General features: G+C 41.6%; 1 protein-coding gene across 1 annotated transcript in view; it reads left to right on the top strand.

The window, feature by feature from the left end:
- Positions 1–13,309: 13,309 nt before the first annotated feature.
- The window catches only part of LOC113027743 (signal transducer and activator of transcription 5B-like), a 50,582-nt gene continuing 43,670 nt past the window's right edge, over positions 13,310–20,221 (top strand). The window contains exons 1-2 of the mRNA XM_026177501.1: positions 13,310–13,482; positions 19,911–20,045. Coding sequence (XP_026033286.1) covers positions 19,918–20,045 — 128 coding nt within the window. The 5' untranslated portion in view covers positions 13,310–13,482; positions 19,911–19,917. The remainder of the gene's footprint in view (positions 13,483–19,910; positions 20,046–20,221) is intronic.

Genomic DNA, 20,221 nt, shown 5'->3' with positions numbered 1-20,221 from the left:
AAAAAGCTGCCCTGTTGTTCCTATAAAAATGACAAAAATAAAAAAAAATGGATGACATCAAATTACAGAAACAAGTCGAGACAGTGACTATAAAACAGTTTATTTAATGTTTGCTTGGTGTGCAGGGAGACGTTGACATGCAGGGTTTAAAACATCGTTATTTTTGCAGCGAGATTCATTCTCTCACCGTCTGAAACTCCTGATGTCGCCATATTTTTACCTGTTCAATTCCATTTTATTTATACAGCACCAAATCACAACAGTCGCCTCAAGGTGCTTTATATTGCACAGTATCGTACAATAATAGATACAGAGAAAAACCCAACAATCATATGACCCCCGATCAGCAAGCACTTTGGCGACAGTGGGAAGGAAAAACTCCCTTTTAACAGGAAGAAACCTCCAGCAGAACCAGGCTCAGGGAGGGGCGGGGCCATCTGCTGTGATTGGTTGGGGTGAGAGAAGGAAGACAGGATAAAGACCTGCTGTGGAAGAGAGACAGAGATTAATAACAAATATGATTCAATGCAGAGAGGTCTATTAATACATAGTGAGTGAAGAAGAAACACCCAGTGCATCATGGGAATCCCCCGGCAGCCTACGTCTATTGCAGCATAACTAAGGGAGGGTTCAGGGTCACCTGGTCCAGCCCTAACTATATGCTTTAGCAAAAAGGAAAGTTTGAAGCCTAATCTTGAAAGTAGAGATAGTGTCTGTCTCCTGAATCCAAACTGGAAGCTGGTTCCACAGAAGAGGGGCCTGAAAACTGAAGGCTCTGCCTCCCATTCTACTTTTAAATACTCTAGGAACAACAAGTAGGCCTGCAGAGCGAGAGCGAAGTGCTCTAATAGGGTGATATGGTACTACAAGGTCATTAAGATAAGATGGGGCCTGATTATTTAAGACACAGGCATCGAACTCCAGGCCTCGAGGGCCGGTGTCCTGCAGGTTTTAGATGTGTCCTTGATCCAACACAGATGATTTAAACGGCTAAATCACCTCCTCAACATGTCTTGAAGTTCTCCAGAGGCCTGGTAATGAACTAATCCTTTGATTCAGGTGTATAGACCCAGGGTGAGATCTAAAACCTGCAGGACACCAGCCCTCGAGGCCTGGAGTTGGCAAAGCCTTATTTAAGACCTTGTATGTGAGGAGCAGGATTTTGAATTTTCACCATCGTACGTAGAAAGACTCACAATACATCGAGTTTATTTGTTATATTGTTTGATTTAAAGTTGTTTCTCTGCATGTGTGGATTGGATGGGTTGTTACCAACATCTAGTGAGAATTTCATGTGAACATCACCTTTAGAAATATATGTAGACAATTGGTGATGCGTTCAATATGTTTTACGTGTGTGTGTGTGTCACAAACAGAGGTTGGTTGTGTTACTGAACTCCCTGACTGTGAGGACGCCCTGGGTGGGCTCTGGTGACAGACTGCCTGCTCTGCTGTTTGGACGATTATTCAGTTTTTTTGTGTTTTTTCTGGCAGTTTTGATGCGCTCCTTGGTGGCGAGGTGGGGGGGGTGGAGTTTGGGAAGTTTCCATTCGGTGCCTGTGAGGAGCCAATAAGGTAAAAACTGATGATACTTTCTAAAAATTACAGTCACATGTTTTCTGCACACTGAGCAGTCGGTGTGACGGCTTTGTTGCTTATCACGTGGTCTCGGAGCCTCTTCATCATCATCCTTATCTGTGGGTCTGAGGAAGACTTACTTTGTTTGCTGTTACTGTGTAATAATAATAATAATAATAATAATAATAATTGTTATTATTATTATAATTAACTCCAATAATAATCCATCAAGACTTTGTGGATATGTTTTAATCTCTGTAAAGATTATTATAAAATGTTGTGAAGGTTTTGTTTATTTCAAAAGGATCTGTATTAGTAAGATAATAGTTTGCAGGTTTACTCGATTTTAGGCTTTTTCTCATGTTAACAGTAATTGAGGTTACAAACGTGGCAGGTCTTTCTTTTAATCACAGCTTTTTGTCACTCTGGAAACACTGTCATTTCTTCTCTTTCAGAGTCTGCTGAAGATATTCCATCAGTGCAAAAAACCATTCAGCAAGCTACAGTTCAAGCGAGCAAGCTCCTGCAGTCCCCCAACCAGGACTACAAGAAGTTAGAGGTCAGTGAAAACTCGACCGGACTTTCCACAAATAATTCAGTTTAAAAGAAAGTATCATTAGATTCACCCAAAAAAGTTTTGTTTTTAAATAAATTATTAATTGATTGTTAACTGTGTTTGTGTTGTAGTTAGGGATGGGTACCGGTGTCCGGTGCCATGATGGCACCGGTTCTGACATAAACGGTAGTAACCAGACTGAAAAGCAGCGCACATTTCGGTGCTTTATTTCGGTGCTTTTTTTTTTCCTGAGCTGTGATACACTTTAGATTCTAGCCAATCATTTTACGTTTCCGAGGATAGTAGGCGGGGCCAGGTACGTACGTTCTTTTAGAGCAGAGCTACAGATTCAAAATGCCCAAGGCGAAGCGGTCAAAGTCTGGCTGTACTTCACAGCAAAAGATGCAAACTCAGCAGCAACAAGTGCTTTAAGCTGATACTGTGATACTGTCAAAGGAGGTAACTCCTCGAATCCGATGAAACACCTGACGACGCATAGCGTTTTTTTTAAAAGCCGAGAAATGCGCCGTATGATAGCTTGCTGCGAGACCTCACACCGAGCACATCTACTGTGGGTGGGTTGCCAGTTATCGGACCCGGAGTTAGCAACATCCCCCGAGAACCCGAAGAGGAGAGTCCTGGCCCCTAGCCCTGCCAGTGTAGCAGAAATGATGAGGATGATGATGCAGCAGCAGCCGTTCTTCTCTGCGTGAGTAGGCTAACCACGTTATTACATTAATGCATGTAAGGTGAACTAGCAAACATCATCATAGCTACATGCGGCTGTCTTCTTGTTTGATGGCAGATGCTCCCTTCACCCTGGCCAAAAAGGCTAAAATGACCAAAGAAAAAGTGGAAAACAGTTAAACATGAGAGGTTTTTGGACAAAGTTTGTGTTTTTCCATTGTTTAAGCACTGCTTCCAGCCAAGAGTGATACCATACAGTGGGGCAAAAAAGTATTTAGTCAGCCACCGATTGTGCAAGTTCCCCCACCTAAAATGATGACAGAGGTCAGTAATTTGCACCAGAGGTACACTTCAACTGTGAGAGACAGAATGTGAAAAAAAAATCCATGAATCCACATGGTAGGATTTGTAAAGAATTTATTGGTAAATCAGGGTGGAAAATAAGTATTTGGTCAATAACAAAAATACAACTCAATACTTTGTAACATAACCTTTGTTGGCAATAACAGAGGTCAAACGTTTACTATAGGTCTTTACCAGGTTTGCACACACAGTAGCTGGTATTTTGGCCCATTCCTCCATGCAGATCTTCTCGAGAGCAGTGATGTTTTGGGGCTGTCGCCGAGCAACACGGACTTTCAACTCCCGCCACAGATTTTCTATGGGGTTGAGGTCTGGAGACTGGCTAGGCCACTCCAGGACTTTCAAATGCTTCTTACGGAGCCACTCCTTTGTTGCCCGGGCGGTGTGTTTTGGATCATTGTCATGTTGGAAGACCCAACCTCGTTTCATCTTCAAAGTTCTCACTGATGGAAGGAGGTTTTGGCTCAAAATCTCACGATACATGGCCCCATTCATTCTGTCCTTAACACGGATCAGTCGTCCTGTCCCCTTGGCAGAAAAACAGCCCCATAGCATGATGTTTCCACCCCCATGCTTCACAGTAGGTATGGTGTTCTTGGGATGCAACTCAGTATTCTTCTTCCTCCAAACACGACGAGTTGAGTTTATAGCAAAAAGTTCTACTTTGGTTTCATCTGACCACATGACATTCTCCCAATCCTCTGCTGTATCATCCATGTGCTCTCTGGCAAACTTCAGACGGGCCTGGACATGCACTGGCTTCAGCAGCGGGACACGTCTGGCACTGCGGGATTTGATTCCCTGCCGTTGTAGTGTGTTACTGATGGTGACCTTTGTTACTTTGGTCCCAGCTCTCTGCAGGTCATTCACCAGGTCCCCCCGTGTGGTTCTGGGATCTTTGCTCACCGTTCTCATGATCATTTTGACCCCACGGGATGAGATCTTGCGTGGAGCCCCAGATGGAGGGAGATTATCAGTGGTCTTGTATGTCTTCCATTTTCTGATGATTGCTCCCACAGTTGATTTTTTCACACCAAGCTGCTTGCCTATTGTAGATTCACTCTTCCCAGTCTGGTGCAGGTCTACAATACTTTTCCTGGTGTCCTTCGAAAGCTCTTTGGTCTTGGCCATGGCGGCGTTTGGACTGTGACTGTTTGAGGCTGTGGACAGGTGTCTTTTATACAGATGATGAGTTCAAACAGGTGCCATTCATACAGGTAACGAGTGGGGGACAGAAAAGCTTCTTACAGAAGACGTTACAGGTCTGTGAGAGCCAGAGATTTTCCTTGTTTGAGGTGACCAAATACTTATTTTCCACCCTACTTTACGAATAAATTCTTTACAAATCCTACCATGTGAAATCATGGATTTTTTTTCACATTCTGTCTCTCACAGTTGAAGTGTACCTCTGGTGCAAATTACTGACCTCTGTCATCATTTTAAGTGGGGGAACTTGCACAATCGGTGGCTGACTAAATACTTTTTTGCCCCACTGTATATGCCACATAGCTGCAGAAAAGGCTAACATTGTTATCTTTTTACAAAAAAACAGCTGAACACGAGAGGTTTTTGGGCCAATTTTGTGTTCTCCATTCTTTAAGCACCGTTTGAGCACCGGCACCGTTTCAAAAGTACCGGTTTGGCACCGGTATTGGATAAAACCTAAACGATACCCATCCCTAGTTGTAGTTGAGTATGTGCTGTACATGAGGTGATTGGACAGTGTGCACCATGGCTGAGAACTTGGCTGATAATTATTATGGCCATTGATGGCTGAACCATGAAAACAGGGGTGTGGTGCAGTGGGATTGTAGTGGGAGCTGGAGTAATAAACTCCAGTGCTTCCTCAGTGATGGCTAACTTTTTTCTAAACCTAGGTAATTCCTTCGGCTGTTCCCACCTGGGCTCAAAGCTTTTATACTCTGCTGATATCGGATGTGTTTATCAGTGATCGAAAACAGAGACTGAGATTGTTATTATTGAGTTTGATCACACGTTAGGTGCATTAAACACCTGCTTTAATACTGTCCTAAAGTCTGAGAACAATCATCACTTCTTCACATATAAAAATGTTCTTCTCACTAGCACTCAGTATCCATACAGCCCCTTTTCTTTGAATGTCACTGTACAGCTGCACAGCTAAACCCCACCATGTTAGTTTTGCTTGATTGGACAGTCTTGTTGTGTAAAAGTATTCTTGGCTTTCTCAAAGTACATTTAAGTATGCCATGTATCCACTGTGACTCCAAACACGCCTTTTACACCCCGAGACTCAGCCTATAACGTTCCACGTAGGAAAAACCATGTACAGTAACAATGTGGTGTATGCTGTACAGTGCAGTGAGGAATGCTCAGACCTCTACATCGGAGAAACCAAACAGCCACTTCACAAGCGCATGGCACAACACAGAAGAGCCACCTCCACAGGACAAGACTCAGCAGTCCATCTGCATCTAAAGGATAAAGGACACTCTTTCGAGGATGCCAATGTTCACATTTTGGACAGAGAGGACAGATGGTTTGAAAGAGGAGTGAAAGAAGCATCTATGTCCACTGTGAGCGACCATCTTTGAACAGAGGCGGGGTTTACGACACCAACTGTCTGCCATCTATAATCCAGTTTTGAGATCCCTCCACAGACGCCTTAACGCCCACTCACATCCTGGGCCATCTGATCTCAGGAATTCGCATGATAGGGTGGGGCCAGGTTTCACAATGAGCTCACCTGAAACCCTGGCTGATTGGGACCCACACCCAGTTTCACACCTTGGCTCATGTGATTAGGTAGAGGATCATCAGGGGGTCCTTTGTCCCTCTTTGGGGGGGAAACTCCCACTGGGTTTAAATCTGGGACTCTCCACCATTTGACCTTAGAACTGAAGAAGCTTCTCGGATGAGAGGTGAAACGTCTTCAAGCACCTTAGACTATGTTTAACTGTGTTATAGAGTCTGACAGCTGCCGATAGCGCTCCTTCCTACACTGTAGGTGTAAAAGTCTAAGCTGAGCAGCTGCTGCTGTCGGTCCCTAAGTCGCGGCTGAAATGCAGAGGAGACCGTGCCTTTTCAATTGCGGCTCCGATGCTCTGGAATAACCTTCCCCTCCAAATTAGACAAGCGTCATCAGTGCAGGTCTTTAAGTCCAGATTGAAAACCTATTTTTATTCCCTGGCTTTTAACTGTAGGAAACTGACACCTTCTTATTTATTTTATTGTATGTAATGATTTTATGGTATTTTTAATTTGGTTGTTGTTATGATCTGTGTTGTTCAGCACTTTGGTCTGCCTGGTGTGTTCTTAAAGTGCTATACAAATAAACGATGATGATGATGATGTTTCTTTCTCGCTCATGTTGGTGGTCTTATTTATAGTTTTGGTGTCTTCAGGTTTTACATGTTCTTATTTAAGTGTTTTGTTTTGTGGGAATATTGTAACATTTCCCACATTGTGTGTTGTCTCTAGGTTTGTGAGCTCCCTGCTGGAGGAACCAGAGGTGGTAGTGACAGGAGCAGGCCAGGGCCTGGCTGGCAGTATAATCCACAGACTCTTCATCAGTGCTCAGAGGGTAACTCTCACTCTCCGTGTCCTTCCCACGTCTTGCTGTCAGTTTCATGTATACAGTCATGTATTTGTCATCTATAGAGACATCTTTAGAGGTACACACACACACCAGTCAACCACTTATTCAATATCAGCATCAAGAATAGGTCGGTGTCCCGGTCCTAGAACAAGACATGAAGTCAGCGCTGTTTTATTTATATATACTTCATGTAGATGAAACTGGAAGGACGTGGTCAGCACTGATGTAAAGATGCGGTGTTTTCTGTCAGTGTCAGGAGAGTCTGCTCTATTGTAACGTTGTTTCTTCCTGAAACACACAATTGCTGTGCTGTGAAGCACGTTCAGAGCTATAAGAACCAGTCTGTTTAACTATCAATGAAAAATGAAGAATTATCAGTTTGACTGTGTGACAATTCTGCAGGAACAAAGTTGTGCAGCTCTCTCCACAGTGGAGCAGATCTCCTTCCTGTCTTTGACGCTTCTTTTTCTCTTTCTGCTGTAACAACTATTAATGTGCATTTGTATATGTTTACAGTGTTAGCAGAAACAAAGCTTTGGTGGCCGTGACTCCAGAGATGGAGCCGAGTATCTAATCGAATCATCGGTTTGTTCTTTAAGCCTTAAACGTGTCCATGTGCGCCACACTGGATCCCAGATTGACTCTGATGCATCAACTGGAACATGAATCCAAAATCCTGCTCCTTCAAGGTCTTAAATAATCAGGCCCCATCTTATCTTAAGGTTCAAGGTTCTTTATTTGTCACATGCATAGTTATACAAGTATAACACACAGTGAAATGTAGCCTGACACGCTCCTCGACATGTGCAAAACAATTGGGGGGGGGGGTGAAAAAAAACACCCAGCACGCCCCTGCGGGCGGTTTATCCTTCAAGCTCGGGTCCTCTACCAGAGGCCTGGGAGCTTGAGGGTCCTGCGCAGTATCTTAGCTGTTCCCAGGACTGCGCTCTTCTGGACAGAGATCTCCGATGTTGTTCCCGGGATCTGCTGGAGCCACTCGCCTAGCTTGGGAGTCACCGCACCTAGTGCTCCGATTACCACGGGGACCACCGTTACCTTCACCCTCCACATCCTCTCGAGCTCTTCTCTGAGCCCTTGGTATTTCTCCAGCTTCTCGTGTTCCTTCTTCCTGATATTGCTGTCATTCGGAACCGCTACATCGATCACTACGGCCGTCTTCTTCTGTTTGTCTACCACCACTACCACCAGGCAAGACCCCAGGTGCAGGCTGTGTAAAGATGCCCCAGAGACAATCCAGCACATAACAGCAGGGTGCAAGATGCTAGCAGGCAAGGCATACATGGAACGCCATAACCAAGTGGCCGGCATAGTGTACAGGAACATCTGTGCCGAGTATAACCTGGAAGTCCCGAGGTCAAAATGGGAGATGCCCCCAAGGGTGGTGGAGAATGACCGAGCTCAGATCCTGTGGGACTTCCAGATACAGACGGACAAAATGGTGGTGGCTAACCAACCGGACATAGTGGTGGTAGACAAACAGAAGAAGACGGCCGTAGTGATCGATGTAGCGGTTCCGAATGACAGCAATATCAGGAAGAAGGAACACGAGAAGCTGGAGAAATACCAAGGGCTCAGAGAAGAGCTCGAGAGGGTGTGGAGGGTGAAGGTAACGGTGGTCCCCGTGGTAATCGGAGCACTAGGTGCGGTGACTCCCAAGCTAGGCGAGTGGCTCCAGCAGATCCCGGGAACAATGGTAATTTACCGTTGCCATTTTACAGTTATTAACTGTAATTTTTATGCACATTTCTTATAGTGCAGTTTTTATCTCTCTCCTACCAAAACTCACTGAACCAGCAGCAAAAGAAGATCCAAACTACGCTTCACATTTGATAAACATCGTCATGAACTCCCTCTGACTTTCACTGCTCTACTTCCAGCACGATAAAATTCACACTTCATGCACAGCTCTCTCTCTCTGTACTTCAAGAACAGTTTCTCATCTCAAATCTCTGTTTTCTGCATTAATCATTCGCTTATTACTAGGGGTGCAACGATACACAAAATTCACGGTTCGATATATTTTCGATACAAAAAAAATTTTCATGCCTTTTTAATTTGTCATTTATTGAAATTATAAATATATATTTTAACTCAAAAGTACAGTTTTTCAATTTAATGTTGCTGAAACAAAAGTAATTAAAAAAAATAAACATATCTCAGGGCTCTCAAAATTTCAAAATCCCTGGTAGCCCTTCGGGCAGGGACTTATCAGTTTTTGGTAGCCCAAAATAAATGTAAGTAGCCCGAATAAAAAAGAGAGCAATTTTTTGATTGATGTTTTGTTTCTGTTACAATATTATACATTAAAGTATAATAAGTTGATAAAATAAATTACAAATTTTGTATTGTTCGATACATATGCGTACCCGTCAGTCTACCGTTGTTTACAGCGCTGTCGGCCGCTGTCTTTTTTTTAAAAACTTTACTTAAATGACCTCGGACAAGAAATCCTAATTTCTGCCGTTCAATACTGATGAAATTTAAACTTTTTAAAATTATGCAAACTTGCAGAATATTTTTAAGGTTACCTGCTATAAAAAGCCAGGACTGGAAAATCTCTTTCATGTTTTTCTGTTTTATCCTCAGTTACTTTCACACAAAGGCATGTGCTGTGATGCTCACACCTCTGATGAAGTCTCACAGTGTCAGTACTGATAAATGATCAGAACTATAATATTTCTGACTGTCTGAGGCTAAATCCAATCAAATCGGGACCTCGTGAATTGGAATCAAATGGATTATAGAAATCAGTGACGATACCCAGCCCTAGTGAGCAGCCTAGGCCCGGCAGAAGTGGAGGTAGCTGTGGGTAATAGTAAAGATGAAAAGAACTATTGATAACTTTTTGTTAAGGCCTGATCTGTCTGAAGTTCATAGCCAGCTCTGACACGGAGCCATCAATCTCTGAGCGTTGAAAAAGCACAGTGTATCCAGAAAACACATTACAGTATATGCTGCGATAAATGCACTGCCCAAGTGTCCCCTCTAACACTGCCTTTCAGCAGCAGGCAGCAGCAAACAGGTCGTCAGAGGCCGATGTGATGATTAAGTTTGACATTGTCTACAATATTGCCAAAGAGTGCCAACGCTCTTTAAGCACAAGCACTTTTTCAGTAACTTATCTTTCTTGTAGAAATGTGCTCCAAACAAAGAACTTTGTGTTGACAAGATTGTTAGTTAACCATTTACAAATTAATAGTGTCTGTATGGACAGCAATTTCCCCCCAAAAAGTGCACATGTAAAACTGTGGTTTTAAGCAATGTGGTTGAAAAATTTGGGTGCGCCTAACTGGTGCTGGTGCGTCTCAGAAAAAAAGAAAGACGCACCAGTGCAACCACAGCAAAAGGTTAGTCTAGAGCCCTGGTGTGGCAGATAAGTTAGACAGGAATTACAGGACTCTTTGCTTTCTGAGAACTGCAGTTTGCTCCACCTTCTGAAATGATGAAATAAGCTGTCTATCAGGTGACACAGTTGTCTGTGGGCACTGAGAACTGGCTAACATCTGCTAAATGAATTTAGAATATAACACTCATGGGGAGTGTAATAGTCTAGCTTAGTTATAGCACAGAGGCTAACAGTAGCCTGGCTAACAATAGGCAGATTTCCACACATAGTCAGACCCTCTCTGCACGCTCACTTTGAGACAGCAAAATTTACCTGAAGAATTCTAGAAAACAAAAGCACAGCACAGGGTTGAGACAGCTTTGTTAAGAATAAACTTATATGGAGGACGGGGCTGTGGCCCCCCCCACACCCTCTAGCAGATCATTACATGAAGGAACCTTTTAAAAAACAAAAAACAAGCGCGTCCATGCTCACAGGTGTACACACGGGTGATCACACCCACAAACTACACCCTTTTTGGCTCCTACCTCAAAGCACACTGTGTTCTGTTGATCTTATGTGCTGCACAATAATGTTTAACATTTAGTATTTACTGTCATATTCCCATATATCATTGTGATGTTGTTTATTCTATTACTCTTGTTCTCTTCTGCTTGCTTTCTTTTTTCTTTCTCAGCAGGTGATCCAGGTGATTGATATATGCATTTTTTTTCTCTGCTCATTCTGTTGGTTTTTGTCTTTTGCCCTTCTCCCCCGTCCCTCTTCTCAGCTGTTTCTCTTTCCCTCTTTCTTTCTCCCCTTCTTTCCTCCAGTCAAGTCTGTCCCGTATTCAGTAAGTGAAAATAAAATAAACAATAAAAGGTGAATCAAATGGACCATTACGGCAAGGCTGGGATGGTCAATTTGGTAAAGTAAATCCGTTGGGCATCTTTCTTTGCCTTTAGACAACAATTCTGATGCAAAAGAGCCAAACGGGACAGGCCAAAAAAAAAAGAAAAAAGAATAAACTTATAAAAGTTTAATAACTAGATTTACTCATCACTTCTACAAAAATAAATACATTCTGGTCTATATTTACACACATGTATTGCTTAATCTGTGTAGCGGACCACCAGGGGACTCCACTCACACCCAGCGAGAAGGGAAATGGGAAGAATGATGTTTCTGGGTTCTAAGGGATGTTTTGCCTCCTTGTGAAATCAGTTTAGTAAGCTGAGAATAAAGTTGGAGAGAAATGTGACGAGCTCTTGCGTCGTCCTTACATACCTCCACACCTGGATATTAGGGATGCAAAAAAAGAGTAGTTCTGAATATCTCTAAAGATTTGTTAGCTTAACAACCTTGAATGTTTGTTCCTGCTTGCTTTGATTTGACCTTCCGCTGTTGTGTGGAGAGTGCGCAATAGTTAGCAATAGAAGAGTCATTGTTTGGAAGTACTTGCTTCTCATTGGGTGAACACAGAGATAGAGCTGATCTTAATTTCTTTCATTCAAATACAAGCAATGAGAAAGAATGTTAAACAATCGTTTTTATATCCAAACACGTGCCTTAGTTGACTTTTTTGAGTGCAGGCCGGTCAGCCTTTAATCATCCCATTCTTCATCCATTATTTGTCTCGACTCAGCCAATGTGGTTGTGTTGGTCGCTCTGGCACAAACAGCACACACAAACTGGTCCCACAAGTGTCCATGCAGCGCTCAGCATAGCGGTCTCTACATCTGTACTCCTTGACCCTGTGATCCAACTGCTGTAGGCAGAATCTGGACTCAGTGCTGAACATAACATCCCTCCACTTTTTCAGCTTCCAGTGGCATGTTGCTGACACCAGTGCAAACAGGCCTGAGTAGGAAGGGCAGTCATGGCAGGCCTCCTGGCAGCCCTGTGAGGCCAAAGATTGGCTCAGTGTAGTCTGTTCTGGATTGTCTGACTGTGGGCCATATTGTCCTGCAATCCTTGACTGCAAATCTGTAGAAGACTGCCTACAGGTCCCAAGTACTGACACAGGGAGGAAATTATCTTCTTGGGACGCAAACGTCACAGCCTGTCCCTGACATCTCCCATTGGAACTTGACCTTTAATTTGTAGATGGTACTAGGGCTCACTCCAAATAATGCAGCAACTTATTTGTTGGAAGAAAATATTGAAGTTGCCCTGTGGCATTCGCCCTATCCACATCAGTCAAACGTGGCAGACACCACCTGACCGCTGTAGCAGGGTCCATGCTCATAGATCCTGACAGTCAGGCACCTGATTGTCAGCCCATGAGGTACTAGAAGCTCAAAACATGAGCCAAAAATTTGCTGTTTTGTAGTGGCAGAGAAGAGCTGGCAATTTTTTTATGGGACCAACCCACAAATGTGTCCCTGTTAATAAAATAAACAGGCTTTCCAACAGTGTAAGATTTAATGCCAAGAAGCATCGTTACAGCAAAGACATAATTGGTCAAACACACTTATTTTTACATGTCAAAATGACGCCAGGAAGAGGACGTTCAGTACTAAAGGTCACGGAGTAAAAATAAACATCACAATTAGGTATTTACATAATCTGCCATTAATCAAATAACAGCATGAAAGGTAATAATTTCAGACTCTACATGGCCACACAAAAGCCCGAGCAGCGGTGGAAAACATTTCTTTTGAACATTTATACACGTAACCAGGTGCCTCAGCTTACTGGCTAACAAGGATTGTTTATGTTCTGTATATCATGTCCCAGTCTCGGTAATGGAACTAATAGACTAACTGCAGCTTTCTTATAAGAGGTATTTATGTACAATTAGCTCACCTTAAATTGTAGGTGAAATAAATAAAGGTGAATATTAACGCACATTCACACCACTGCCCCAAAGTGCCGCCTTCCTCTTTTCCGTTTACAGATTTAATCCTTAAAACCATTTTTAAGGCTCGCGCAGCCGTGTTTGTACCTAACCGCGTGCGGGATGCAGGTGGGACTGTTCTTGGAAATGGCAGGAGTTGGCAAATATGTTTGAAGTTAGCGTAAATACAACCGGAAATGATGAATGTTGTAGCTGTATTTAGGCTTAAAACAAATTGTTTAATTAATGATAAACTACAGCAGGAAATACAATGAAATCTGAAATTTTTATTAGACTTATTACTATGGACTTTCTTATTTTGAAAGACGACACCGGAAGTTGTTTTAAATGCGTATTCGTTTATTATACGGGTCAACAACTGCTGCTTTACCAGAAAGCAGAAGGTGATCAAGTAACGTAATTTGGCGATGTGACATGTATGTCAGCCAACCTGCGTACGGTTGAAAAGTTTTCAGTGTGTGTTGTCCGCTGTTTTAAATGGTGCTGCGGTAAGGAGTGCTGCAGTCTTGTAAAAGGTGAGTTATAGTCGGAGCAGTTAACTACTTGTAGCGCATGAGAGCGAAGTTTTGGTGGAGCTGCAAGCTTCCCTACTTTGCTAGCTAGTAGCTTACCTTTTCTAGCCTGCTAAAGTAATAGAGCGTTGGCCACACCGAAATAACGAAGCCAACGTAAACTCAACACCTTTTCATTCACTATAGTCGCATCTGTTCAGCAACACTCGCGCTATATTTACGGTTTCAGGCTTCAGCGAGCCGCTTTGAATGTACACTTAAGTTAGCAAGCTAAGCTATCTGTTAAACTTCCCTGTTCCGCTCGCTAGTCAAGTGCCAAGGATGTAAACATATGGCTCTGTCGATACCACCGCTGTTCTCCGCTCAGTTTGACTCTTGTTTTTATTTTTTAAACACACGCTTTGGTTCATTATCTTGTCGTCCACGTCACATTGGTTGGTAATACAAGGCAATGCCTCAGTGATAAATTAGTCATATGTTTCTTAGAAAGTTCCAGTCAGACTGATTTGGGGGTGTGAGCTCATATTGTTTACATCAAAGATGTTTTTCTTTTTTAATGTTGTCATTTTCTTTGAGGAAAATTGGAATCGTAGTTTTTACTTATTTTTCGGGAATGCATGCCCCAGAGTTGTTAACAGCTCATCTGCATAGCTCATAAAAACTGTCTGATTAGCAGTTTCATGGTCAGATAAGGCCTGTTCCTTTGTTGTGCCAAAAACTGATTGCCAACGTTTTTTTTTCCATGTGTGATGTCTTTACTTATGTTGGTAAGTAGACTTAAGTAAACAGGATTTACAAAGTAGTTATATATAAAATTGAAAAATTACCTGTTCTTTAAGTGTTTTTGTGTATTATTTCACCCATATTATACATTTGGCCATCTAAAATATCTTTAGAGAAGTATTGTTATATTTGTTGCAATTTCTGACAGACCTACCTTGGAAAAAGTCATTTTTAATGTCAATGAGACTTTTATTTTTTTAACTGAGTAAATAAAGGATGTATAAAAGCCAGTCTGCCAAAAACTGATTGTGCCTACTTCATATCATTCATGAGGGATACATTTGACACATATTTCATATGTTGTAGGCCAACAAAATATTTTTAGCAGTTTAAATATGGGCAGTCACTTACCGGGAATCATTTTTTGGCAGTAGATCACTTTTTGACACAACACCTTCATTTGGTCGCTATATAAGGTAACCCATATCTGGAGTTGAATGCACTTTTGAACTTGCTTTTCGTATCTTTACATTGGTACTTTTAATTTGAAGTCCAAACATTTGTCAGTGCAAGTGAAGGAGCCCATCATTAGGGAGAATGAAGAACAGATAAACCTATGAGAAAGGCAGATAAAACTTTAAGAGTGGCCAAATCAGCGATCTGGTAAATTCTTAAAAAAAATAAATGCATTTGGCACCTCAGCGAATGGCCTGGAAGGCCTGTGTGGAAAATCATCATGTATTTTTTTTTTTTTAATACATTAAAAAAAAAAAAATCATCATTTCCGTCACACTTAAAGGTCCCTTTTTACTCCTGAGATGGGAAGATCTAAGATTAATTTTGGTTTAAACATTATTTATTTTCTGTCAGAGGTTGAACATGAACATACATAAATCAACTGTAATGTATTACTACTGTATTTTAAATAAATAACAGCGGTGTATGTATAATAAACAAAATTATTTATTGTGATAAGGCAAAAGTTTCATGTGTTTCAGAAGAACACCAATGAACCGGAAAACGGAGTATTTTGGTCTGTTCCAATAAAATAAAGTAGCTATTAAACAAAAAATCTGATAGTGTATTGTTTTTGGTGTAAAAACAGCTAGTTTGAAGTTGCCGGGGAACAATTCCACAAATAGATAAAGGAGGAAAAAGAACATATTTTGTCTCCTCAGTAGAAGATCAATAACTCTTTAAACATAAACAAAACAGACACTCCAGTTAGGGCTGGGCCATATTATACCGTTCACGGTAATACCGGTATAATGTTAGGCAACGATAGGAAAATGAAATATCGCGATAGAATATGAGTAAAACGCGCATGCGCAGTGCCTTTGTTTTCATACGCACATGGCCGATTGTTGAGTGAAACTGATGAACCAGAATTGGTTTGTAAAAATGGTGCAACTTCCGTGATGTGGAACTGGTTTGGTGTTTGTCCGTCAGATACACAACAAAGCACATTTTTTTGCAGAACATGCAAGCGGCTGTCGTTATTGTCGTATTTGTCGGACTAAGATGCTCTTAAATCTGGGAGTAATCTGGGTCCTAAACTCCGTATATTTGACTTCAGGTCAAACAACACTGCAGCATCACTGAGAGTTAAAAACTGTCTAAATTCTTTCATCTTTAATAAAACGATCAGCATTGCTGCTTTACCAGGTGTAACTATGAAGTTTAACTTCCAGGCATCCATGAAAACAAAAGTTATTACATTTAACGGAGTTAGAAGTTAGCAGGAAGCTAGCGGAAGTTAGCTCGCTAGTTTCGCTAGTTGCCTAAGCATGATATAGCATGTTCTGACTGAGAGATTTCTGAAAAAAATCAAACGTACAGCTCTGCTATCACTTCCAACATAAATGAAGACAGGAAACTAAACAGCAGTGACGTTTGTAGGGTTACTGAAGTTGGGCTAGCTGGTATATAATGATGTGCTACCTGATCGCTAGCGACACAGCTATGTTAGCATAACATAAACAGTGAAGCTGGAGGACGAACACTAACACTTTTCCACTTATAAAAATTAACGTTAAAGTTCCTAATAGTTAGAGACAAATGCAATCGCATGGCAGGATGCTGTAAACGGACCAAACTTCAGTCAGGAGAACTGAGATAATCCATCCACAATACGAGGTTAGTCATTAATATACTGCAACAACATGGGAATAGAGCAGAATTCAACATTAATGAATCAATGGTACAGAAGTGGAGGAAGCAAGAAGAATGAGTTTAATAAAGTTTGATTTATCTGACTGCTTTGTTTCGCTTAATGTGCCTTATAATTCCGTGCACCTTATGGTCCGAAAAATGCGTACTGCACACTGCAGTTTAATGTTGCAAAGCACCTCTTTTTAACTTCAGTGGATATTATACATGGTTATGCTCAGGATATGTCAGCCCATTTCTACTGGAAATGCCTTTTGGTTAAACTTTCAGCAAGGAATTTGCATTTGCACTGTTACATTTTTATAAAGCTTTAATGTACATAAAAACCAGCTTCTTGTTTAAGTGAAAATAAATGGAAGGTTGTCTTTTTGCGCTAGTAATGTTGTGGAGTTGTATTTTGTCTCGCATCAATTATATCGTCAGTTATATCGTTATCGCAAATTTTCAAATATATATCGTGATAAATATTTTTGGCCATATCGCCCTGCTCTAACTCCAGTTATTCTCCAAGGGGAACAGAGAGAACATAAAGTGTGGTTAATGACGTGGGCAGTGAGACTCTCATATGGATCCAATGTTGTAGTGAAAACAGCTGTTCAGCAGCGTCTCTAGCCTCCATGTGTGTGGGGAAAAGCCCAGTGAGAGAAATGTTAATGATCACAGAGCTACGCAGGTCAGTTACTTTAATGAGCTGCATAAAGCCGATGTTTGCGATTCTTGTCTTATAACGGCGTTACCTGGCTTTGGGGAAACAAACTTCAGTCCTAACATACCACTGTGTAGCAGCCCAAACATTAGGAACATTAGCTGCCGGTTGCTCCTCCTGCACTCTCACAGGGCTCCAATTCTACTTCAAACACATGAATGATTTGTGCAGCACTATTGTCGTTGGGCTTTCATGTTGTCTGTCAAAATAGGGATGGGATGGGCTCTATTGACTATATATATTGACCATGTTTTCTGAATAATTATTTGGTTTTATCACCCAGGTCTAGACACTGGCATGAATGTGAATACAGAACATTTACAACAAGGTGCAAACCACTGGTTACACTCAAGAACAGGAAGGGTGGATGCTACTAGATTACTTGTATAATGCAAATGGATAAGCATAGCAAAGCATACCACAACAGCAACGTAAGGGTGTCTAAGAAATGTGATATTCTCCCATGGCCAAGTCAGCCACCTGATCTCAACCCAGTAGCGCATACTTTTCAGTTACTGTGGTCCAAAGTGAGGGCAGAGAGACCTACAGACAAGCACAGACTGGAAGTGGCTGCAGGCCTGACAGAGCATCTCAGAGACTAAGCACTTGATGTCCATGGGGCTTAGGGTAGTCACTGACTGCTTGTTCACCCAAGTAATGAACCTCATCTTCAGTATTAGCGTGCTTGTTTGTCAAAGTGTTTTACTTTTTATCCTCTGGAAGTTGGAACTCTTATAAAAATACTTTTGTCAAACCCCCTTGAGTGACTCAAGTGCAGTCTTTCAGTCTGCACTTGAGTCACGTCATAATTGTTTGATTTAAAGTCCACTGCTACAGTGTACAGAGGCAAAATAACATGGAATGTATTATTGTCCAACTTATGGACTTAACTCATATTATTTGTAGGATATATTTTTTGCATTTCATTGTGTGAAAATCAGTAACGTATCTGTCATATGGCATCAGCTGATATTGTTTGCCTAGTGTTGCTCGCCCGGTCCTCTTCTGTCATTATTGTGTGAATGCCGTGATCACCAGTTTTGCTTCCCGGGCTGAGCCATGTTTTAGCTCAGTGAGATGAGCAGCTGTTCTCAGAGTGGGAGGCCGGGGTTCAAATCCCGCTTATGGCAACATTTTTTTCAGTTAATAGTTCAACCTTTTCAGATCTTTTCAACGAGAATGTCAGCTTCTTCACCACTTTTCAGCATAATTTTCAGTGTTTTCACCTCTTTTCAGCACAAATTCCAGATTATTCAGCTAATATCAGCACAAACGTCAGATTCTTTACCTCTTTTCAGTTTCTTCAGCTCTTTTCAGAAGTTTGATTTCCTTGAGCTCTTTACAGCCGAAAGTTTAAATGTTCAACTCTTTTTCAGCACAAATTTCAGTCACTTCTTCTCTTTTCAGCAGTTTTCAGCTTCTTCACCTCTATTCAGCATAAAGTTCAACAACTTCACCTCTTTTCAGCAGAAATCTCAGCCTCTTCTTCTCTTTTCAGTATAATTTTCAGGTTCTTCATCTCTTTTTTTGCTGAACATTCTGCTTCTTCACCTCTTCTGAGCACCATTTAGCTTCTTCCGCACAGTGCACATTTTTTCTCTCATCATATCTTTGTTTGAGACTAGAACTGGTTTGGCTCAATGGGTTGAGCAGCCGCCGTGAGATTTGGTGGCAATGGTTCGAATCCTACATGTGACAGTTGCCGCACATCTTCCCTGCTTGCATGTAATCTGCTTTCTTAACACTGCTTAGTGTACCCTTTCAAATAGAGCCATTTTCAGCAAAGAGTTCAGCTTCTACACAGTGTTTTTTCAACAGGTTCTCCTTCTTCTGCTGTTTTCAGATTACACTACACGGCATTCACACAGCAGTTTTCGCAGGAAATGCAACTTTTTCTAGTTCTTTGTTCTTCTACCATATTCTAGTTGTTCCAACCTTTGCTGGTTAACTCCTCCCTCAGTTTTCAGCCGATATTCACCATTCAAACTTTAAACTGTTCTGCTCCTTCTGCTAATGCCTGCTATATCTTTTGGTGCTCATAACTTTTATACTTTTTGAGATATTAAGCTTTTTATGCCATTTTTTTGGCCCATTTTGCTGAATGGGACCACATTATCAGTTAACACTTCAACTGTTTAAACTCTTTTCCACACATTTTTCAGCTTTTTCACCTCTTTTTAGCAAAATTTTCAAAAGTTCCAGCTTCTTCAACTGTTCTCAGCACAAACTTCAGGTTCTTTACCTCTTTTCAGCAAAAAAATTCTGCTGGTTCACCTCTTTTCAGAACAATTTTTAGCTTTTTTTCACCTCTTTTTAGCACAATATTTAGTCTCTTCTGCTCTTTTCAACACGATTTTCAGGTTCCTTATCTCCTTATCTTTTTGCTGAACATTCAGCATTTTCACCTCTTTTCAGCATAATTTAGCTTCTTATGCACAGTGCACATTTTTTTTCTCTCATCATGTCTTTGGTTGAGACCAGAACTGGTTTGGCGCAGTCGGATGCGCAGCTGCCGTGAGATCTGGTAGCAAGGGTTCGAGTCCTACATGTGACAGATGCTGCACATCTTCCCTGCTTGCATGTAATCTGCTTTCTTGACACTCTTCATTGTACCCTTTCACATACAGCCATCTTCAGCAAGCATTTCTGCTTCTACACCTCTTTTCAGCAGATAATTCTGCTTTTCAGCTGTTTTCAGCAGATTCCACTACACGGCATTCACACTGCATTTTCGCAGGAAATGCAACTTTTTCTAGTTGCTAATTGCTGTTCTTTTCACTCTGTCTAATCTGCTGACCTGGCCTTTTTTCCTCCTGTGTTCCTGGATTCACAGGATAACCATGGCAATGTGGATCCAGGCCCAGCAGCTGCAGGGTGATGCCTTGCACCAGATGCAGGCCTTGTACGGCCAGCACTTCCCCATTGAGGTGCGGCACTACCTGGCCCAGTGGATTGAAAGCCAACTCTGGTATGCAGAATTACACCAGTCTCTTTCCAGTCCTGCCCAACTTTATTTAGATGGCACATTTAAAACGGCAATATTAACCAACGTCATGTACATAAAATAGGGTCACACACACGATACTCAGTAAATAAATAAATAAAAACTAACTGTAATCAGTGTGTTTCTGTGTGTGTTTATAT

Source organism: Astatotilapia calliptera, chromosome 8 (assembly GCF_900246225.1).
Source record: "Astatotilapia calliptera chromosome 8, fAstCal1.2, whole genome shotgun sequence".
NCBI classification, from domain to species: Eukaryota; Metazoa; Chordata; class Actinopteri; order Cichliformes; family Cichlidae; genus Astatotilapia; species Astatotilapia calliptera.
The sequence above is the reverse complement of the archived record's forward strand: the minus strand, read 5'-3'. Positions and strand labels throughout refer to the sequence as shown.